General features: G+C 41.2%; 1 protein-coding gene across 2 annotated transcripts in view; it reads right to left on the bottom strand.

Annotated features, from left to right (window-relative positions):
- LPAR1 (lysophosphatidic acid receptor 1) overlaps nucleotides 1–24,841 on the bottom strand; it is a 74,761-nt gene that overhangs the window by 13,385 nt on the left and 36,535 nt on the right. For both annotated transcript variants that reach the window (XM_039567075.1, XM_039567074.1), the window contains one exon: nucleotides 22,190–22,937. In XM_039567075.1, the coding sequence (XP_039423009.1) occupies nucleotides 22,190–22,937 (748 nt within the window). The remainder of the gene's footprint in view (nucleotides 1–22,189; nucleotides 22,938–24,841) is intronic.

The following is a 24,841-nucleotide window of genomic DNA, read 5'->3' as shown; positions in this document are numbered from 1 at the left end:
CTGCCCTCAAGTATTCCACGGCTGACATCTCTGAAGGAGAACTCAAGTGCTAATGCAAATGGAGGAGACCAGGATTATTTCTCAATTGACATCTGCAAACCAATGTGTTTGGATAGACCTCTTTTAGAAGGTATTTGTTATGGTTTTAGAGAACACCTTGCAAAGAGGAATGCGCAAAATGCATTCCAAAAATAAAAGCAAATGCTTAATCCTGTTGCAATTTATCTGCATCCATTTGAACCCCTCAAAACAAGAAAAATGGAATTCATTCCTGATCTAGTAACTGCATCAGAGAGATGGTGCACTGCTCCTCTGCAAACGAAGAAACTAAGGCTTTATCTATAGAAAGCATTTTAGACAAAAACAGGAAGTCATTAAATGCCAGTGGTCAGCATTCCAACTGATTTCTAAGTTCATAAAGATATGTGAAGCTCATGTCTGAATAAAAACTTGGCTGTTGCCAAAGCAATCTGATTATTTATCTCTGTGTAAAGACAAACAGTAGTCCTAATGCAGTTTTTCTGTTGCCAAAAAACCTGACACACAGAGGAAATTTTGGTGTCTTTTTCAACTTTTAGGTGTTCTAGACAAGCCTTTATAGTGTAACTTGAAAAGAAATGCTCCCACAGTCCCAAATCAGTGCTGGTAGCTTGGTCGGAAAATGAACACGTAAACCCAGCTGATAAGAGGCTGCTCATACTGGTCTCCCTGGGTCACAGGACAAAGAAAACAGGCAAGAGATGGCTGGGGAAAACTAGAAACAAGAATCATAGAATCCTAGAAAGACTTGGGTTGGAGGGGACCTTAAACATCATCTAGTTCTAACCCCTTGCATGAGAAGGGATGTCACCCACCTGTTAAGGTTGCTCAGGGCCCTGTCCTTGAACATTTCCAGTGATGGGACAGCCACAACTTCTCTGGGCAACGAGTTCCAGTACTTCATCACCCTCACAGTAAAGATTTTCTTCCTAATTTCTAATCTAAATCTACTCCTTTTCCATTTAAAACCATTCCCACTTGTTCTATCACTCCATGCCCTTGGAAAAAGTCCCTCTTCAGCTTTCCTGTAGGCCCCTTTCTGGTACTGAGAGGTGCTAGAAGTTCTTCCCAGAGCCTTTTCTTCTTCAGGCTGAACAAGCCCATTGCTCTGAGCCTCTGCTCCAGCCCTCTGATCATCTTGAGCCTCCTTTGGGTCTGCTCTAATGGGTTCAAGAAACAACCTTCAGCTCATACCTCACAGCCTGTTTTAATCCCCTAGTCCAAACTCAGCTAGGATTCTCTTTAGGGGCCCTGACTGCTCATAGGAATGACTTGGGACTTCAGGTGGAGGACAGACCTCTCCCTGAACAGCAATAGGACCTTGTCTGAAGTGCCTGGGTGAAGCTTTCATGTCCTGGATGTGGGGCAGCTGGAGGTCACCAGGTCTTGTGAAATGTGAGCATGCCTATGCAGAAGTGAAGGCTCACTGGAAGAGGTCATCTGAGGCAGGAGCAGGACAGCTGGCACCCTACAAGCAGGGATCGTAGACTGGACTCTCCTCTGCCTGCTTCTGCAAGTTTAGTGTGCTTGGGACCTGGGTGTTTTGCTGCTTTTCTAGTAGTTGCAGTTTCCAATCGCAGAAAAATAATTCATGGCCAACTTGAAAAAGCCCTGTTGTGCCCACTTTTCCTACAGAAATCCATATACTCTCTGCAGTACTCTGATACTTTCCCAGGCATGGTCACAATGCTATGCTCAAACAATACAGTACATTTAGCAGATATCAAACAACTTTGCTACGAGAGATTGTTTAATTGTATTTTCCTTTGTTGTTAAGGACATTAACTGTTACTGGTATTATGTCTGGATAAGCTCCAGTTGCAACACAAGATTCTAAATGAAGGCTGGGTGGATGCAATTTAATATATAAAGAACTGTCTTGTTTCTTACATAAGATTAAACTAATAATATTAGAAGAAAAATATTAGCCTCTGTCAGTTTCCTTAATATGAATAAAACTTGTTTCTCTCATGCTAATGCCCGACTGTGAGTAGGAGAAAGTGTTACCAAGGGGTAGAAATAATGAAAATTACTCTTAAACACCAGCTCTACCTCAACTGCAAAAAACCTGTGTGTGCTTTTAATTTATACAGCCATACTAACATTTACCTGATTATAGCTATCTGGTTAAGCTGTGGTAGACACCATTTGATGGAATTGCATTAAGACTGGTCACACAAAACAGTTTTAAGAAGTAGAATCCATGCTGACAGCTGTGCCTCTGAGAAAATGAGCACAAGCTCCAAAGTGAAGTGGACAACAGGGTAACCCCCTATGGATAAGGGAATGCCACTCTAAGATAAATCTGATTGGAAAATCTGTCTGTCTTTGGACAAGTTAATATAGACAAGTCAGAAAAGCCTTTCTACTCCTCACCTAAACATAAGAAATCCAACTACTGCCTTAAAGCAGAAGCAGCCTTGGACAGACTGCACATGAATGGCACTATGCTTAGCTGCCTGCACACCTCACCACCCAAGCAGCGTTAAGATCATTCAGACATTACTCAGGCTATCACACCACCAGGGAGGCACCTACAAATGGCACTGCTAAAACAGAGGGGAGCAGACACATGTGGCATTGCACATCACAGGAGAAGCACTGAGTGAAGAACCACCCATGTTTTGATTGTGGTAAGTATATACTTATCAAAAGGGTAAATTCCAGGTTAATTCTATAATTCTTAATTCTATATGTACCTGTTTAAAATTATCTACTTGAGGCTGATATCTAGGGCAGAAAATACAGGTTTTGTTCTGTATTTCCACACTGTAAAAATAAGACATTGTTTAAAGTGATGCAGCGACCCTTTGTCACTCCCAGGTGCCTCTGGATTACTCATTAGGGTGTTTGCTGTCTTGCAGATTATAATTTCACTGTGGTAAAAACAGTATTTCCCATACTTCAAATGAGAAATTCAGTGAACAGGACTGGAGATGTTTCATTGCTGCTGATGGATTCCAGGGGCAGCTTCTCTGCAATTTAGTTTTATCTATTTACCATGACAGAATCTATATTGATTTAAAATTTTCAGGCAAACACAGTAGAGAGGTCTAATAAAATCTAACCTCTCTTTCAAGTCATATCATCAAGAACCACTTTGCCAAATCATGCATTTTCTGGGGAAAAAAAGATGCATCTTAAGCTAGCTCTTTCTCTCAGCAGTAAACACTGGTGTAAAACTCTGGAAATGCAGCTACATCCTCATAACTACAAATGAGGGCATCCCAGTCTCATCCACTTAAGAGCGTTAGTCATTAAAAAGGCTTCTGAGTTAAACAAGTGATGTGTCTTCTCCCTGTGACTAAGCTTCCCCAAAATCACTGCGTTTATCAGAGATGTGAGCTTGATTTGGCATACAGAACTGATCCTTGTGTTTCTATTGGCTTACAGGAACAGTCTTCTACCTTTGGCAGTCTGCTCTCCTCTTCTAAATTTAACCTCTGCTAAGAAAAGTATGGCATCTAAAAGCACCCAAGAATAGTGCTTGCACTGTGTTAGCACCACATCCTCGGTCACTTGGCTTAAAGATTGCTATACAAATAGCCTCTGAAACCACAAAAAAAGTGCATTATCATGTTATTTTGAAGGTTGCTCAATCTGCATATTTCTGAGGATGTGACTCCTTTGACCTCTGGCAGACAGTTTTCTCCAGTGTCCCTGCAAAAGACTGTAGGTTTTGGCTATATATAAAAAGCGACAACAATGATGAAATAAAAAAGAAAAGCACTAAGTCTTAACTCTCAATTCTCTTACTCCCACCCTTTCATGAAAGAGCAATTGAATAGCAGCAGAAAACTGCCTGTGCCAAAAACGGGCTGACTCCCAGCCACCTTCATCTCTTTCAGGGGTGTTCATGAGAAGTGCCAGACAAAGGTCATTTAGATACAGTCCCTATCTACCATGCAAGGAAGGCAGAGGTGTTAACATTGCTGCTTTCTCTGCAGCATGCCTTGCCTGCTGCTCAGCTTTGTCCTGGGTCTTCTGCTGCATGAGCATGAGTCTCTGTTCCCACTGAACTCCTGGCGTCTCTGATGAGACCGTCAAAGGCATCAGTAATTGTTTTCTTCCGTCACCTGTCTCCAGCCTAAGGGCAAAGCCAACTTGTTTCTCACAGTGACACAGAGAAGAGAAGCTGCTGCCAGGGCAGAGCTCATGGCTGCGCTTACACAGGGGCTCCCCATGGACCTGCCAGTCAATGTGCTGCTTCTGCCAGGCAGGAACTTGAAAACTCTTCCTTTTTAGCACTCTGCTTGCCGGGGACTTCACTCCTCAAGGGATAGGGGATTTACATGCCCTCCAATGTAAAATCTTTGCCAGCTGAAAATTAAAAAATCTAGAAATTTTCAAAGCAGAAAAAACAGTTTAAACAATTCTCTAAGATGCAGACCAAGGTGATCTGGTGAAAATGCACATAACCTTATGTACAGCAGGGCAGAACTCTACTTTTTGGAAGAACCACTAACAACAGTTCCAACAGATGTGGCAGATAGCAACATACAATGCAGATCACACCAGTGACTGCCAGAGACAGAAAATACCTGTGAAAGCATTTGCTTCACACTTGGAATGCCTGAGACCTCCTGCAGACAGTGATGAAGCATCCAGAAAGCGAGCCTAATTTTTTCTGTCTCTCTGACGGCCCTTATAGCTGTCTAATCCCCTCTGATCCTGTGCCATCACCAGGCATGTCTTTGGAGCACGCTGCCCTGACCTCTCTGCGTGAACAGGCTCTAGGTGCAGGACTGGGATGTCTGCTCCAAGGGAGGAGACAGCATACAAGCAGGGAGTCATCCATCAAATAAACTGTAACTCCACTAACTCCCACAAGCAATTGCAAAAACAAACAGTTGCAATCCCTACAGCTGCATTGAAAGCCAGCCTCTGAAAGGAAAACAAAACACTCCTCCACACTTGATGGAAAACCACAAGAAGGTTTGGCAAGGTTATCAGCCTTCAAAAGAAGGTCTTAATATGCCTAGGGCATCTATTGTATTGTGTCCTTCTGCTTTAAACGTTACAATGGAGGCAGGATTGTGAAATAGAAAATCGAACTAGCACAATATCAGTTGTTGTTGCCTGATGGAAGAGGAACCGAAGGACCAAGACTGCTACCAAAGAACAAAAGAAATTTCCACTTGCATTACTTTTAGCAGCTGCACATGTCTGCAGATCACCTGTGGGGCTGAGGAGGCAGTAAATTGACAGACTAGCAAAAGGGGTGAAACAGGGCTAAGAGGATCAAAAAAAGGACACCTCCTCAAATTCCTGCTGCCAGCATTTGTATTGCTCCATGTGAAAAAAACAAATGCACCACACCAAGCAGAAAGGCTGTGCCCACCAGCACTGCTCATTATTACCAGCACATGCCCAGGAGGTACAACCTGGGGACACAGGAAATACGTTTCATAGCAATGCCAACTAATCAAAGCATCTACACTGAGTACCCCTCCTCCAACACACCCCCAAAATAGTACTTGTGGGATAATTTTGATGTTTTAGTTCATAATTGCTCACAGTAGTTCAAGTCAGATTATTTTGGGACAGACATGCTGATATATGAATCTGGAAGACTTCTCCAGGATTGTGTTTTTTTCGGTTTGTTTTAGCAGATATTTGTAGGCTTGTGCCTAAAGCAAACAGGAAACTGCCTGCAATTTCAGACCTTCCAGGCAAAAAGGCCCTCCACTGAAGAATTTTTGGGTTTAAAAAAAAAGAGATAAACAAGCAATTAGTACATTGTAAGAAAATCACTTGCAAAATCCTTCTAGTCAGCAAATTAGTTGCTTCTAAGAAGTACCTCTGCTGTTCTAAATGAAATACAAAGCTTTTTTCTTTTTTCAGAAAAGATTAAAACTCTCCTAACTACTCAACAATGTACTGAAGGACACCACTCAGAGACAACTTTATTTTCTTTTAAAATGTTTTAACAATGGAATATTGAGGCAACACTGTGGTAAACTCCAACACAGCAGCCGTGTGTAGGGGAGATGTATAAAGAAAAATCCCTGAGGTAAACTCAGATCAGCTTTTGCTAGACTTCACTTGAAGTTCCTAGTGATACTTGCTGGCTTCTCCAGATTTTTCTACAGAGCTCAGAGCAGTGGCCATACCAAAGTCAGGCTAGCTAGATGAGGTCAAATGCAAGGCAGAGGGGCCACTTCAGTGCTGTAGGAAAAACCCATGCTTCCAGCTGCTCTTCTTTAACTTTATAGCCTGGAGATTGATCACAGCTGTGCCTTAAATAATAAGGAGCCAAACCAACCACCACTGCAAGCTTCCTATCTGCTGGGTTCTTACTGTTCTGCAAACTATGAGGGGAGAAAAAGAGCAGAGATGACCCCACTTATTTGCCCTTCAAACTAAGGAGCATTCAGCTTCCTTAGGCATCCAGTGACACCACAAGTGTTTTATTGGTATTGGTGCTCTTGCTGTTGTCCTGCCATCCAAACCCTGATATTGTAATCATGCTCATTAATTATCTATGAGTATGAGAATATGTAGGTAAGAACAGGGTAACATTAAGCAGAACTTCCAGACAGGCCTACTGTAAATTTGTTGATTTCACAGTACTTTCAGCTCATATTTTTGGAAAACAAGCATTCACTAATTACATTTTTCATTATCTATCCTCTTGTCTTTAACTGCATTTATTAGAGAAGGCTCATTCAAGTCTCACGAGCTCAAATCCCTTTAAGAATGCAGCATCAGCGGCTAAGAAGATTATTACTGCTACAGATGTGGGGCAAGTAACACGGTCTGTCCAGGACAGTTTTCACTCCCTGCTACTTTAATCAGTGTTTTGTGGATCTCATGTGTGGAGCTGGCTGAGCAGTTTGCAAAGCCCGTAGTGCTGGGATGCCAGGTGAGTCTCTTTGGTTGGTGCATTCTGTGCTCCACTGCACAAGATGTTGTCCTGGTTACAATCCAGCCACCCTTCCGCCTTATTGACACGGCTTTCATGTGAACTTTGCTTTCCTTCCACCTGACCCATGGCTGGAGAAGCTTGCATCAGTACCTCAACCATGGGGTTTTGTAAAACCCAAGCTGTGTGTGCTTGGGGAAGGGAATGATGAGAACGGGGAGGCCAGACCTCTCTTTCCCTCCCCAAACAGGAGAGTTTTGCTCCAGTAAGTTATAAACAGTGGGCACTGTATGAACACTGTCCATGAGCACAGGGAAAGGGAGAGGCAGAGGTACCAATGCATGCAAGAGCATTGCATATCACTGCAACAGACACATGTAAAAGTTTATGTATGCAGTTAAAACTTAATCTTCTCCAGAGAAACATTCTGTTGAGATATGTCAGCCAGGTGGAACGAGACAACCTCAAGAGCTGTTTATGGCAGAAGAGAGCCATATGTAACTTGCCACCTCTCCATCTTTCTTCCTAGTTGTCCTTTCTGAATGTATCCAGGGATGCTCAATGGGCTGTGCACATCTCCTCACCCTTAGGGACACCTACTGGGTCAGACTCAGCTCTACTAAGCGCTTTGGGAAATTCAGAAAGCTAGCTTATGTTGTCATTACACTTTCATTGCACATACTCATCTCACAATTTAATGCATTTGTCATTATCTGTATTATTTGTATTTTAAGTATTCACACGTGCTTTCACAGAGAGTACTGATCATGAGCAATCCAAGAAGAACCCGCACCTCTGTTGCTCATGAAATGACACTATTTTTACCTGGCCATGAGAGCTATTGAATGCCATCAGACGTTTTTATTCTGGCTGTGAGGGTTCACTGGGCACAACCGGGCTTACAGTGTATTGTATGGTATTGTTCTACCTGTGAGTCTGGAATTGGAGTAGTTCTTATTAAACATGACAGGATTTAGAGTGCTGTATTGGCTCTGTATTTCTGTTGCTTAGTCTATGAATTGTCTATGACCCAGAATCTAAGCCCAGCCACCACCAGCTCCTTTGATATCTGAGGACCAGCTGGAACACAAGGGCATTTATTTTCCTGTTAAATTTCCTTACTCTTCATGTGTCAGAAAAGTTTGCCTTACTCTTAATGTGACAGCATCACAGAGGTGTCTTTATCAGCTCTTGAATGCTCATGAACTCTAACCAAGTCCTGGAGCCAGAAAACACTGCCACAAACAGGGCGGCTGTGGTCACAAAAATGAGGGGTCCCCTGGAAAACCCTCATACCAAGGGCACAAACTGCAATATCTATACACACACTTTAATCAGTAAGGGTGAAAATATTCTAACACAAGTCCTCCATCTAAATTAAAGAAAAATTCATACATGAACTGAGCAACTGAATCATTAAATATTTCCAGATATTTCTCTTACTGATATCTCTCATGTTGGTTCATCAAGTTTCCAAACCTACTGCTAGCCTAACAACTTTTTCAGGTCTTTAAAATGCTGGCAATGTGCCTGGGATTTCCAAGAACTTTGTGTTTTATTTTTCTGAAGTGTGAGAAATAGAGGTGTTTAAACAACAAAAAAATATACTACCCATCTTCCAAGCATGTGGACTTTTCTTGTTTTTTTTGAAAGTGGTCAGTCTGTGTCACAGAAGTGGAGGATATGGTTTCAAGGTGTGGCAACAAACATCTCTGACTATCACAGATTTCAGCACACACAGAACTCCACTATAATACACTGCTACAAAATGCTGCCTTCAAAACTGCATACATGCAGATTTTTAGGCGTATCAGGGTACTGGAGCCTGGGCACTGTACTAACACTACTTTCTATTAAAAAAACCCAACTTAACTCTTTACAACATCAGAAGCTTTCTGCTTGGGCTGACATTTTTATTTATTCTGCTTTCTGCTTTCTTACATACATCTGAGGAGACGCTCAGTGAAACTGATGCATCCATTAGACATTTATCTCTTCTGTTTGAAAGCAATTGCAGCAAAAAGAGGCGATGAACTTAAATTTCAAATGAAAAGGATGTCAAGCTTCTCTAATAAAGCCTCTGTCAAGTATAACATTTTCTTCGTTATTTTGGGGAAAATCTGCACTCAACAGTGCCATATGCCATGGAGACATCCCGTAAGTGACGCTTTGCAAGATTCCCTGTACTGTATGAGTCAAGGGTAACTCTTGATAGCCTATGGACGCCAGAGACCAGTCTGCAAACTTTGGGGAAAAAGGAGTATTGTTCTAAAGTGAAGTGCAATAAAGTACAAAGCTTATGAATGGTTCGTGGTCAAGGTTTTAATGTATTTCATCACTGTTTTCAAGGTCAAGGCCAGGTTTGAAATCTGGTTTGTGTCCCTGCTAAGATTTCAACAGCACTTGCGGAGAAATCCTTGTGTTTATACAGACAAATGCAGAAGTTGTGCTTCAGCCAGCTCTCTCCACTCATTTTAAATGCAGATGTTGGAATCTGAGGCACTGTTGTATGCACTGTATCCTAGAGAATTGCTACATCTGTAGGGATAGCTATACATCCCTCCCAATCGTAAATACTCAAACAGGTGCAATTTTCTTATGGATCACACCTTAACTGGCCATTATTTCTGTGCAATCTACTTTTTCAATTACTGATGATCAATCAGTACTTAGGACTTAGGAACTGGAAGTACAAGACAACTACAAAAAAAAAAAATAAAATAAATTTTATAAAGTACCTTTCTTATATTGTCAACTTGTGTTGAGCTTCCCAGAGCACTGAGGAGAGGTTGGAAAGTCAGGTATCCTCTGCAGCTTTAACCAGAGGATGTGACAGCCCTGTTTGGTTTCTGTGAGCTCCCATGGATGCAGAGGGAGCTGTCGGAAGAAAGAAACCCAAGCCCTAGACCCCCCAAAATCTCAGCAGCAATAGTAAATTGACCTGTGCCTGGCCAGTGGCCAAAGACAGCAGGGTCTTTTGCATCCTGGTGCCCCCCCTTTGTTGGATCAGCTTATTCAGGGAAGCTGGGAAGCAAATGGCTGCCTACCCAGCAGGCAAAGAACTCAATACTCCTCCTGCTGAGGTACTTCTCTCCTTCAATCAGAGAGATAAATCAAGGAGAGGCCTAAATGGTGAACTGGCAGGGTAAAAACAGAACAGATGGGCCTATCATTTCACAATGTGGTTCCAATAATTCAGGAAAAAAACCCATTGCTCTTCCTTCTAGGAGTAAATCTCTATATACTGGATATTTATGCCTATGACAATGCTTTGCAGGAAGATGGATGCACTTTGTTTTCTGGAAATAGGCCTGAAATTGCTTCTCTATGCCATGCCACAAGCCAGGACAGTCTGGCAGCCCAATCCAGCTCAGAGGCATGTGAGATGGGGCCTCCAGTGCTCCAGGAGAGGGTGAAGGCCCCAGAACATTCTCTGACAGCTCAGGCTCCCACGGCTTATCCTGGCAGTTCGTCTGGCTGTCAGAGGTGCTGCTCCTGCCCACCAGCCGAACAGGGGCAAGGCCACACAGATAAAGTTATAAATAAGACAGTGGAGAGATGGGAACAGAGGGAAAGGAGAGGCAGGAGGGTGAGGAATCAAAAAAAAACTAAATGAAAGGAAAATCTCATGGGAAACAGCATCAATCAGTACTGTGTTCTCTGGAATGTGCCTAAAAAGCTCGTATTTCTGGAGTCTCTATGGCTTTATCCACACCTCTCACCCTACTTGGGGGGCAAGGCCAGTGTACCTGAAAGCCTTCTGCTTTGTAACAGCACTACACATGGTGAGTGCAGCACTCAGGTATTTGATGGGTGAATAAGCTGAAAGTTCATCTAAAGAATGCTACACTACTTATTTCAAGCTAAGTACTTTGCTTTGTTTGTTGACTTAAATTGATCCCTCCTCCCCACAGAGTGAATCAAGCTTTTCTGCTGGAAACACAGAAACCTACACAACTAATTTTGTGCAGAACCCTGGCTAAATAGGCATGGATCAGATGCAGATCACCCTCAATGAAGGACATTTTCAGTCCCCATGGTCTACAGGGACATTATAGCCTATTAACAAATATCCATTCACTTTACCTTTTTTTTTTTTTTTTGTGTGTGTGTGAGACAAAAGTGGGAAAGAAGTAAAGTTACAACATACTCTGGTATTACTCTCTCCTTGTTGAAGGAGGGTAAATACAAAATGCATCTGGAAGGCCAAATGTGTTCACAAGGCTGAGTATCAGGCAGCATGCAGGCAGCAAGCAATGTTCCCTTGGCACCCAGCACCCTTAGAGCTATGTCCCACAACATTGCATCTATCCAGTTTTCAATTTTAGTCTGTTTAAAAGAAGAAAGTGGCAGCCATTCTACAAAGACACAATAATTTTACACAGGTTTTTTTTTACTCTCTATATACTCAGCTTTTGCTGAGTAATTTTTAGAAAATTAATCTCTAAATTACTCCTTGTACTTCTCTAGAAAAGCAAAAAATGAGCACCTTAAAGCAACTTAAAACAAGGGAAGATGAGAATTATCAATGCCATATGTCAGAACAAGTTCTTTCTGAGGTTATATCAATATCAGAAGATGGGAAACAGCTCCCTCAAAACTGCTTTTAGAAGAACAAGGAAGGTACTGAATCCAGGGGAGCTTGGCAGATTTTTCTCCTTTTAACAGCTAAATTCCCTCCCTTTTCTTCAGGAGATGACTTCTTTCATGAAGGAAGATATTTCAAAAATCTTAAGTGTTCTCACATATCTATGGTTATATTAACAAACTTGTAATCAGATACCAAGTACTTTATTAAAACAGAAAGACCCAAGCAGATAGCTCTTACTCAAACACAAAAAAATGCAACAGAATTTCTCTCTCTCTCTCCTCTCAAACATTTTTCTTTACAGTAACCTCAGAGGCTTTTAATGCTACCATCAAGGAATTGTTACTTCAACATCATGCAACCTTATGCAACACATAAGAGGCTGTTCTCCTTGCAGAAGCAGATGGCCACCCCCATGGCAGATATGTCTGGGGCAGCTTTACAGACCAAGTTCTCACTTTCCCAGTTGCAAAACTTTAGGTCACCCAATCCACAAACTTCAAAGCACTCATCCCATGGTGTTCAAATACCTCCTGTCTGCTGGTGGGTCCAGAAAACAAAGATTTTCACTTACAGCAATTCCCTTTGCTCCAGTACCTCACCAAATAGCGCAGACTGATGGACAGCACTAGAGCTTGGGAATTAAATGCCTCAGATTTACAAATGATGCCACAGCTTCCAAAGTTTCATGACCTGCCATACAAGCTCTGAGCCCTTGCTGTTCTCTCGGCATTGATGGGAAAGGATATGTGTCCACCAGCAGACCTGCCACATTTCACAAGCAGCACACTTGGACATAGTACCAGTACATGTACCCATGTGGATACAGGAAAATGAACTTCAGTGACATTTTCTTATGCTGAGGAAAGTAGAAGTGCGACACAAAGTTTTCCCAAATGAGAAGTGCAGAAAGGATGGGGATCTTCTGCTGCTGTTGTTACTTCCAGCTTTAAAGAAGGATATCAAATGTGTCAGTGTGTGAGAGAAACTTATGATGGAAGGGCTGGGAAAAAAAAAAGAAAGAAAAAAACCTGAAAAGATCTTTGGCCATTTTTTAAAATAAATGTATTTAGAATCTGAATTTGAAAGGAAAACACAATTCTGAGTTCTTCTGGTGCTGGCAGAACAGCTTCCTGCTTCCTGTTTTCGTGTTTCATACTCATGGAGATGCTGTCACTGAGCTCACTGATGGACCACTTTTAATTTCTTTTTTTTCTTTCAAACTAAGCTTTTTGTTGAACATTCTTTTCATGCTGAGGCTAGAAGGATGGAGGCATGGCTGCTGTCTGAAAGCTAGCATTCACTGCTGACCATTTCCCACTGCACTGACTGGCTGCTGTACCTCAGATGTCTCAGCAAGTTCTGCCATCAGCAATAACTCTGTGCTTCGATGTTAAGAGCCATAGTTTCATTGAAACTATAAAGGCAAAAATAATTTGATATTGAAAATCGTTAATTTTCCGTTTTCATGGATTATCCCAGAATAAACAAACAACCCAGAATACTTAATCACACTGCTCATGTGCAATGAAGCAATGCAGAAGGAGCACCACTGCTCCTCTTGCACAAAACACTCTGTTGTTGTCAGTGCTTTCCACTGGTGGAAACAAACAACAGTTCAGTGCCTCACTGAATGCAGTTTTACAATGAGAAGTTATCAGCTGGCATTTTTGTTCACATAATTTCTGAAGCTGAGGTCTAGCTGTAAGTTTGACTTAGCACTTGAGTGGTGTTTGCTGAAACACAGGAAGGACAAATGGTATCACAAAGGTGAAAACAGAAGCCAGTGGCTGGACATGGACCTTACCCCAAACTTTCAGACTGCAAATGCTTTGCTTTAAGAGTTGCCAAGGACGTATCAGTTTTAGCTGAGGGGGCAAGAAATATTATCTGGAAAGTAAGTGAACAAAATAAGCAAAACATTTACAATCAAAATCCCCATGTAACTATGGGTTTTCTAGAGGACAAAAATGTTATGTGGTGAGCAGCCCTTTTGCAAAAGCACTACTGTTGCCTCTTCTAAAGAAAGGATGGATTCCCACTTTCTCTTCCAAAAAAATACAAAATTCAAAACTTTCAAATTTTGAGAGATCAGTAGGACTTAGTCATGTGCTGGCATTACAGTAAGCCTTCTCATACATCTGATTTTCAAAATCTCTTCTTGGTAACAATTTCTGGCCCGGGTATTCAGCAAAGTTTACCAAGGCCTCTGTTTTAGAGCAAATGTCTCACAAAACGTGCCCATCTGCATTGTTTTAGAGAAGCCCAGGTTGATGAGTACTCACTCATGGATGTAGCACTGCTAAGTGGAGTCTGATCTCAGAGCAAGACATGTTACTAATTAATTTTGATTTAGTGTGGATTTTCAGTAAGTGACTATCACTCCGTAGTCAGCATTTTGTTATTTTACCTGGATCAAAATGAAAGTCTTGGATTCTATTTTTCAGGGTCAAGGTGTGATTTCCAAATCCTATTATTAAATTAAAGGAAAATAAAAATCAATTCTCAGGGCCTGTTGAGAAATATACCTACTTTTGCCAATGCAATTCATTTTTAGAAGCTTCTTCGAAAAAGGATGAAACTTATGCAAGCAATTAGAAATAATTTTTTGCTTATAATTTTTTTTTTTAATCAAAAGATGAACAAAAGTGCAAGACCTACTTAAGGTATGCCTCTTTCTGGCAATTCTTGGAAAAAGGAAGAGAGCTTTCATCTGCCCTTTAAATTTATTTTTTCCCTGAAAAGGTAGTAAATTATACTGAAGTCAGGGGAAAGATTTTATTAAACAAGGCCTCATTTTCATCATACTTAAAGGAATGTATTTACTAGAGACATTTTTCCCTCTCAAGAATAAAATAAAATAAAACCACATTCCTATATTGGGAAATGATGGAAGTTCCTCAAAGTGCATTTTCAAAGGATCCTGAATGAAAATAAATAATTCTTATTCTTAACTGAAGGGGGAAAAAAGGGGAAAACTTGCAACTGGGTTCCCCAGGGTGAAGCATCGAATGCCACAAGGATACCTGGAATCCTTTAGAGAAAAGTTACCAGGGATCTATCAGCTTTAGCTGTGGATGCAATAAAATTGAGAGAGTTGGTGAAGAAATAAAGCAAAACATTTAGAATGAGACTCCCTACACAGTCAGCCACACTCTGGGTTCAGGGAGAGTTGCCTGGATACAAGGCACCAGTAAACTTCTGCTTCATCAAGTGGAGCTTGCATGGGCTTGTTTTGGAAAAGAAAGCTACTTAGGAAGTTTATCACACAAACAAACTGACCACACTGTGATTTCCAGATGCTGCGCTTCCTTATTATTTGTCCTTTCAGCATTCTCACCAGCCAACCAGTAACAGGTAAAGATTTGGTCTAGGACTACTAGAAAAAATTCAAGAAAATCCACCAGAATTCATTTGAAGAACTGTAAATGACAACAAAAATGATCAGTGACTGAGATTTTGAGAGAGAGCACACATAGTACTGCTTTTACTAGCAGCATGAAATGTATCAAGCAATCAAGAAACATCCTGCGAAGGGTGTTAAACACACTACAATCACTGCATAATAATGTACATATTGTACATAGATCCTTGGCAAGTTTTCATGCCTCTGTTATTTTAATTGCAAAAAGAAAACTTAACTGATTTTTAATAATTCTTTGTGAAAATTTATCTTCCTGTTAGAAAACAGTGCTAGACCTAATATAGTGATCAAGCAGTATTTACCAAGAAAATAGAATACATTTACAAACACAAAAATATTAGTACACTTGTTATGAATCACTGACTAAAAATTAAACTTCTTGTTATTAAATCTGAGTGATTTCACAATGAAACCTTCTAACAAATATATGCAATAATATGAGGACTTCCATTCCCCTTCATCTACTTGAAAGCTAAAAGTACACTGTTACTTAAGTCAATATTAAAATGTCATTAAGATGCACAGTGGAAATAAAAAAAAAAACAGCAACAAAACCAAAAAGATAATACATAATAGACAATAAGTAGAAATGGCAAGGTCTGGAAATCACCGACCCCCTGAATGCATGTTTTTTCCTGCAAGAAGCTTTTGAGGAGCAATCAGAACTACTCCTAAGGCCTTGAGAGAAGAGAGAGAAACCCAAGTCATCAAAATCCTGCAGGATAGATAAGGTGTGCTACAAATAATAATTTTAATCAAGATTTCACTTTTTCATACAATTATTTGATGATACAGCTTGAAAGTACTGTTGTCACACTGCAGCTCTGAAAACATTTACTACAAATTTTCCCTCTCCAAACAATGTAATAAGAACTTATCCTTTAAACTCTTTGAGCTCTCCATTTAGACTACAGTCATCAGCAACAATTTCCCAGTTTACTTGACTGTAGGGTTAAATTCCCAGTTTATGCACTTTTAAAATATACTTATCCGAAAACACTGGGACTACACATAATGGCACCCTGTGTGCTAGAACAGAAAGTCATTGATGCTCAGACCTGTATTGCTCACATCAGTTCCAGAGTTTATTGCCCTATTTTTCCGTCAGGACTAAATCAATACACAAGCGACATTTCTGTGACGCGGGGGTCAGGCAGGGTTGGTGACTCTGAACAGGCCCCCTGCACAGACTATAGGGTAACATGGTATTTATGGCTTCACACTGCACCACTTCCAGAGAAGAAGCTGTGAAAAATGCTGCTCTCATCTGAACTCCAGCCTGATCTTACTGTCCAGCCCAACTCTCTAAGGTAAGAATTACAAGGAAAAATACCTGACTGGATGCTGCTCTTCGCCCCATGAGGCCACTGCTACCTGGTGGAAGGACATCCCCAGTCTAAGGCACCCTCAATTTCAGTCATCACAGGGAAAATGCTGCTGGAAAGCTCATCTCTCTTGACACCAGCAGGACTCCTCAAGGAGGATGTAAATAGGTGAAGCTGTCTCCTTACAGTTACTGGACTCAGAGTTAAACCCTGGCTTCTCCAAAAGATCTTCCTATAAGATGCATTGTGCTATGGGGGCTGATGCTTCCTCTGGCTCACAGGAATAATGTTCTGTGTGCAGGGGAGGTCTATCAAAGCTTGAGTGATACCATAACCAAGCTCTGTCTAGACACGATCATCTTCATCTCCACCCAGGACCACAGCCCTGGTAACTGGTGAAATGTATTTTGTATTGCTTAAGCCTTAAGGCCAACAAAGATAAGCCATTCCAGTTAATTACCTGACACTCCATGAGGGATATGGAAATAAAGACATGCCTCTGTGAAGACGCCATGTGCTTTCAATCACGTTGTAGCACTATTTCACAGTCTTTTTATTTTCTACTGATAATCAAAGTGCTTTTACTGCATGAGAGGAAACAGGGAACAGTTTTACAAGATACAAGATACAGACTGCATATCAAAACAACCACTCAGAAAGGTTAAAGTTATCAATAATGAACTTTATTTGCTTCAGCTGTGTAGCTAGAGCATATATGAACACTCGTGTGCATTAACAGTATTTTGCTGCTTTCCAACCCCATTTGGTACCTAGATGTGAAAGAAAAGCTACAAAAGTAAAAAAATAAGTCTCATGCAATCCATAACTGCAGCAGAGAGGGCAGGAAAAAAGCTGTTGCTGAGCAGTTCTACCCTTCCAGATGTTTATAGTGAACTTCCAGATGTTTTTCTTGCACTTATTCCTTCGTTATAATAAGTAAAGGATTGTCTTCAAAAACAGTGAGACTCCCTCAAGTCAAAACAGTTTATACAAAAAGACCCTTCACCTTTTTTATCTGTGCCCACATTAGTTTCCCAGTCTTACAGAGTAAACCACATTCCTGTAAACAAAGTGGATGATTCTACTGGCAGGGAAGTCCTAAGTGTCTTTTTACTTCCCAGGAACATAAAGGGTAAACAATTATGAATTCATTGTTTGGTCTCCCTACATCTTGGGGGCTAACTGTGGTGCTTGGGTAAAAACAAGCATGCCTAATTTTGGGCAAACAACATTGAGAACTCATCCAACATAGTAAGGTTAATCATCAGGATTAGTAAAATACAAATAAGAAGGGTTGTAGGTATTGTGCTTATTTGAAATTCAGTTACAAACCCTCAGTATCACAATCTCACAGTCTAAATTCTAAATAGAGAGGAATGCCCAAAGATGCATATGAAGGTATACAGCAGAGTTATCCACACTGTAAAAACAAGGTTACAAATTAGGATGGATATTTAAACAGCATTTAGGCAGGAGAAATACAGGCTAACTTTTCAACAGTAACATTCTAAACCAGTAGTTCTCTACAAATGCAGGTATGCACCTGAAAACAACTGAAAGATCCTAGCCTTTCATGACTGATTGCAGGCCAAGCAAATATGGACCAGAGCTAGTTTATCCAGACTTGGGTTCTGAAATCCTTAATTTGGTGCTTTCACTACTTCTTAAAACAACAGTTAGATATTGTCACCCATTGTTGGGCCAAACCTACAACTGGCCCAGACAAGTGCTTTCAGAATCTATAATCCCCACCAGAAAAACAGTTTAGCTTTGTCTTTAAATGTAATATGAGAAAAAGTGGAGAACAGAAGAGAGGATGCCAAGTTTCAGCTGATGTATCTGTTCAGTTTCTGCCTGCTCCGTGATTGCTCATTTAAAGGGAACACATGGTGGTGGCAAAAGGCAAAGTGTCATTGAGCTGCAAGCCAAACCAGACATGATTTTATGGCTATGTGCAGTGCACAGATCAGTCCTTCCTTAGCTCCACTGCAAAGGAAAGGCATGGTTTAGAGAAAGAGCTTTATGTTCCTTGTTACTTTTGAAAGATTTCAAAAGCAGCCTTGTTAAAAGAAAAAAGGGCTCAGCTATGAAATCACTTCCTTCTGTTTAAACTATTTTACTCAAGGAAAAAAACAACAAGAGGGCATGAAAAAAAAAAAAATCTGTTCTCTGCTTTTGACTTGTTCCTAGGATTCAGCATCCCACCCGCTCTGTGGGATGACGCAGTGTGCCAGATCCCGACTGCTCCAGTCAGCGCGTCAAGCAGCCATAGCCCTCCCCACACAATCACCCTCTTGTCAGAGGCAGCTGGCACCCTCCCTGCACATGCTGACAGCATCACTGCCTGGAGGACTGCACCCCTTTGGGGCAGGTCTTCTCCTCTTGGAGCAAGGCAGCAAGGCATGAGGAGGGCAGGCCGTGTTAGGCAGCTAACAAACAAGAAGCTCTTGTGTTATTCCCTCCCCCTCCTGCCCCCAAAAGCACAGAGAGAATGCGGACAGGGGAAAAGATGCTCTTCTGCTTGCAGCAGCAGCATGGCTTTGCCTGGGAGTACAGCCAGCAGGACAACTCCAGGCCACCCGTTTATGGAAGTTTAAAAGTCAAATGAACAGTTCACTGCTGCCCAATTCACAATGGGGTTACTTACGGCTGAGCAGCATTTTAACAAAGATTCTAAGATGAGGAATAGTTTGCCTCCCTCTGCCAATGCTCACAGGTTTACCCAGACTCCCAGTTCTGTTTTCCTTTGAATCCCAGGGCACCCTCCCTCTTCTCCAAAATGAATTGTCTTCTCCTGTGTAAAATAGGCTGACACAAACCAGCTCCCTTCCCCACTCAGCTGTGGGGTAGGAGAGGAGGGAGAGGGATCTTCAGAATAAACTTTCTTTCCCATCTTCACTTCCTGCAAAAAGTTGGCTTCTGCCTCAAACCAGTGTATTGAGTAATGTATTATTACCCTGATCTGCAGCATCAAGAAAGGCAGGGGTTCTTTTCCTCCACGTTTTTGAACTTCACAGATGTAGAAGAAGCCAGATCACATGAGATAAATGTTCAGCAAATTGCTCCATGCAGCCTGACACTCACCTTTTCTGCCCTTCCCAAAGCTCCAGTAGATAAACTTGCAGCACTACCTTTTCAAGAAGGCACTCAGGAAGTATGACCCTTGAAATTAAATCTTCTGCTTAAGAAAACTTTAAGCCAGACTTACAAGTAGACTACAAACAGTGATAGAGCACCAGCACACCTGCCTGATCAACAATGCTGACCACACCGTTTGCTTGAGAGATACCTGCTGATAGCTGAGATATCTGTTGCCCAGAAGTGCTTTGAAGTGATGCTTAGCTTTTCTTCTCTACAACCACAAAACAATCCTCTACTGAAGTGCAAATTCAGTAATATGGGATGGTACTCGCCAGCTAATGGCAACGAATGAACATTTCTCATGGTGCACCTAGCAGTCTGGTAACACCTTGATGCACAATAATTTAACTCTCCAGAAGTCTCTGTGGTTACCCCAAACCCTAATTCTTGGCTTCAGCCTATTATTTATTTATTTCTTAAATTAAAAGAATTTACACAACACACCCACAGCCATTTCCCAACCAGCTTTATCTTGCAACTGTGCCTCACAGGTGGTAAGGAGGTGAAAGCACTGCTGCTTCTTTACACTTTACATAGTCAGGCCTATGACTGACCTCCTCTAGTTTTCCTCTAGAAACCACACTGCTTAGAAAAAAAGCCAAACTGAACCAAAACCCAAACCCTTTGCAAAATAATACCAAGGTGGGAGCTGCAAAAAGGATGAAAAGTGTCACAACCTACAAGTGCCTTTGTTTCCTTTGAACAGATTTAATAAGATAATAAGTTACTGTTTTCTGTAAATGGTTATTTTATGCAGATTAGAAGAGGTGGCAAAGTACAGAGTGTGCAAAACACTGAATGAAGTGCAGCAGTAACAAGAAATAAGGTCCTGTTCGAATTTTGAAGAAGGCTTCAACATGTGCTACCTGCAGTCCTGAAAAATCTCACCTTAATGAGGAGTCACGGGTATTACTGAACTACATCTGCAGCTAAACTGAAAACACCTTCAGTTTAGCTAATGCCCCTTAACCCCCGGAGTTTCTCTCTTTCTAGAACAATATCTGAAAAAAAGAAAGCTTATTAGGGAAAAAAAGGACTTTACGTTCCTTGTACACCACTATTGTTGTGGCCACAGTGGGTCTTCCCTCTGACCTCTTCTCACAGGAAAAGGACAGTGCAGTCACCACCTGCCCTTCCTGCTGCATACACATACCTCTAGTCCTACACATGCTTGGGATTAGCTGACAATTCCTATTTATTCAAAGACTATTTATTGCTACAACTCCACATTGCATTGGTATAAGTGCCTACTATTTTCCACCCACTATTTTTTGGTTGTTGTTTCTGGGGGCTTTTTTTTTTTTTTTTTTTTTTTTTAAGTCTGAGCCAGTTCTTTCACCTCTTAGGAAATACGACACTCCTGTATGAACAGTAATTCCTTCAGGAGGGAAAACAGGGAACTGTTTCCTAAAAGAGCTCATCTTGCCTTCTGCCATGAGAATCATGGAGGTGCAAAGGGACAGATTTTTGAACCACCAAGAAGTCAGGAGAGATTCTACCAACTGCTACAGTCTCCCTTGCAAAACTCATGGAGGTTCTTTCCCTGAAGAGAAGAGCAGGACATGGAGGAATACGTCTTATCAATGGTTTAGCAGGTTAGTTAACTGCACAATTCATATTCTGGTTAAAAAGCCAATCACTAGGGTCAGAGTACAACATGTACGTTCTTAAACTAACAAGTGAGGTGACACAGTGACTCACTCTGCAACTATTCTGCCACGTTTGTGATAGAAAGCACAAGTTGCAGCATAAATCTATGGGAACCATAGTGTCAAGGAGAGAAATGGGCCTAAGTTTTGGGCTTTGTGGACTGTATAACAATTACATTTATGGACTATTAGGGCAAACATCTGATGCTACAGGATACTGTGATACCTAGAGACCCAGGTACTGTACTGGAAGACCTAATGGGTGAGAACACATGTTGGGACAAGGAGACAACCTGCACCATCCTTGCTGCCTTCAGCTCACTGTCATCTGCAGCAACAAAGAACAGAACAAACAGCAAAGAAGATCACCAGGGAATGGTACTTGGCATTCAGGCTGTGCTTCTACATAAAGAAACTGGGAGCCACAGACAAAACCCAAGTAATACTAGTCACAAAATGACAAGAACTTCCTGAATCCAGATTGTGTTATGCTATTTCCCTCATGCCAAGCTCTGAAGCTTAGGCACCTCCTGAGCAGTGTGCTGAAGCACACCAGTATCTCACACGCTACTTTCCTGTATTAGCAAATGGTCACATACTGGTATGTGCCAAACACTATAGGATTGAGTACATGCAGTGCTGCTTAACACACAATCTTTTCATGAATAGCCTGTAGCCCCTCATTGTTCTCAATATATTGGAACTTTACATGAATACACACAATACCTTTTGGGTGGCAAAAAGGAGACAATAGGTACTTCAGTGGAATACTGAACCTTCCCTTTACTATTTTAAGTTTGAAGCCATTTGGCGTCTTCAAAGACAAAAGGGCAAACACTGCATATAATAGGTTGCTACAAAACGTTTTAAACATACCTTGCTGCAAAAACCCCACCACATTACATCTGGATTTTCACCAGTTTCATGTTACAGGGGTGAGTGACCAAGTTTGTTATGTGAACTTCCATAAATAAGCTTGATAGTCCCAGTGGTCACAGTAGTGAACTCTAGGTATTTTACTGTCTGCACCTCTTCTAGTATCTTCCAAATGCTGCTGACTCCCAGGAGCTGACCATGATATCACTGACCATGATATGACTGATATCACCTGATAAGAAACAGAGCAGGGACAACAGGGTGAGCAAAGTCAGCACTTACCAAGCACAATGACCACAGTCTTCAGGAGGCTCATCATGGTGTCCCGATTTCTGCGGGGTCCAGAACTGTGTCTGGACATTCTCATAGTCCTTTGGCGAACGTACCCAAAGATGTGAGCATATAGGACCACCATGACCACAAAAGTGACCAGGTTGAAAATAGCCCAGAAGACCAGGTAGGAGTCACTATAGAGCGGTGCCATGTTGGAGCAGTGAGTGATATCACAAATACAGTTCCATCCGACACTTGGTATGGCACCCATGACGATGGCCATAGTCCAGATAACAACAATTACGACGACCACTCGGCGGTTGCTCATCCGAGTATGCAGCTGCATTCGGAAAACTGTAATGTGCCGCTCAATAGCAATGGCCAACAAATTGGCTACAGAGGCTGTCAGACTGGTATCAATGAGACCCTGACGGAGAAGCCAGGTGCTTACAGTCAGTCTTCTAGTGTTGGGTCCTGTGTTGAACATTAAGTAAAAGTAGGCCAGTCCTGCAAAAAAGTCCGCAGCAGCTAAGTTGGCCATTAAGTAATAAATAGGAAAGTGGAATCGGCGGTTGACATAAATAGCCACCATAACCAAGAGGTTGGCCAGCATTATGAAGATGCAGACGGTAATCCCCAGTCCCATTACAAGCTTGCTGACAGTGTTCCATTCAGTGGCTAGATATTTTCCACTTCGGTTATAAAAGAAGGCAATGGTTTCATTGTAGTAGCACTGTGGTTCGCTCATGGCTGTGGACTGAAGGAAGAGGGGAAAAAAAAGAGAGAGAGAAAAAAAAAAGAATGACATCAGAACTGAAAACATATGACTGCCTCCATGGATGAGACATGCATGGAGAGCGGGGAGGGGGACAGGAAAGGAATACGCTTCAGAACAAACTTATTTTTTCAGACCAAGTGGCATTCCACAACTCACAAACAATTGCTCTGAGGAATCTAGTAACGGCAACCAGATTAGAAACAACCAGAAATGGTTCCATCTGCTCTGGAAGCCAGCATGATTTCTAATGTAGTTGTAAATTGCATAGAAAATGAGCTTCTGGCCAAGTAGACCTGCTGAAAGATTCAGTTAAAGGGAAAGGCATGCAATTCATAATTAAAAAAGTTAACTCTGCTAGACACCTTATTTATGTTATCAGTGCATAAAACTGTTGTTTGTCTGTAGAGGAAGAATAACTTTTCAAAGAGGAGGAAATGAGCATTACATTCCCAAGCAGGTTTTAACTCATTCCATCATGGCTACTCCTTCTTGTCCTGTCTTAAAAAGGGGGAAGAACACCCTAAATAAAGATTGTTGGTATGCGCTGAGACTGTGAATTACCAGGGACAATGTATATCCATAAAGCACGGAGTGCTTTTATGAGCAATAAAGGAAGCATGACATAGCATTTCTATGAGCATCAGCCACGTTTCTAGAAATAGTTTGAAATACACAATGCTTTTAAGTATAACTCACCAGAACTGACTTATTCCAATATGAAGTAGAAGTGAGCCAAGAAATAAGAAAAGTAGTATTTGGCTTAACTAGTGTTAAAAACGTCCAACCTTATTTCCTGCATTAAATATTGTGATGGCTATGTCAGAGAACACGATTCATTTTCTTTGCAGAGTACTCTGCTGAGAACAGCTAGGGGGGCAACAAAGAAGCCCATATTCCACCAGAATGTGGAAGTTTTGGATAAAACTGTTGGCTCATAAGAAAATGCCTAATGAGTTTCTTTTCTCAGCTCCATTCAATTACACAAGGTGCAATTCCCAAAAGGCAAACCTTAAGAACAGAAATCCTTCTGAATAATATCCTGGTTCCTTGTATAGCATGGATAAACAACAAGGATGTAAAAACAATAATTTAAAAAAAAATCAAACCAAGAAACACATGTCAAAAGGTCTCTTTCTACAAGAACTGCCTTTGCCCGTCTGCTTTTACTGCTCTGGAACTCTATCAACTAAACTTGAATTTTTACAAAAACCAGACCAGTTTTAGCAATGCAGGTAAGAAGCCTAGTCAAAGAACAGATCAACGACACTAAAAGACCGTACTTTCTTCCCATTAAAACATACAAATGAAACCATATGTTTTGGACAGCTCCAGTTACCCTGCAGGAAGTGCTACAGCTAACCTAACCTTCTTGTTGAAAACAAAAATGTACAGAATTCGTAACTGGAATCAAGTGAAAATACTATCCGATAAAGATCTCCTTAGAATTACCCAAAGCTATTTCTGTTTCTTTTCATTTCTACATTTGTCAATGCAATTCAGCCAATGCCAATGAAGCAATATACAAAACCTTCCACCTATATCCCAAATGGACTACGTGACATTTAAATCTGTGTTAAAGGCCTTTTGAGAAAGATTTTACCTCCAGCCTAAACATCGACCAGAAACATCTGCAGGCCCAGGATAATATAAAGTTAGAGTAAAAAGTATTTCTCAGCACAGTGAGTATAATACTTTTATTGTTCCTCTAGGATACATCCACCCTTTTTTTTTGTTTTTAAGCCTTTTAGCATTAATTATTTAAGAAATCTTAGAAGTTCTCATGTAGGATCTCTCTGTTGCATATAAAAAAATTTACTTATAAGGGATATTTAACAAAAGGAGACCTAGCTACAAGACATCTGGCTTTAATTCTTTAGTTAAAG

This window comes from Corvus cornix, chromosome Z, assembly GCF_000738735.6.
Source record: "Corvus cornix cornix isolate S_Up_H32 chromosome Z, ASM73873v5, whole genome shotgun sequence".
Classification (NCBI taxonomy): Eukaryota; Metazoa; Chordata; class Aves; order Passeriformes; family Corvidae; genus Corvus; species Corvus cornix.
The sequence above is the reverse complement of the archived record's forward strand: the minus strand, read 5'-3'. Positions and strand labels throughout refer to the sequence as shown.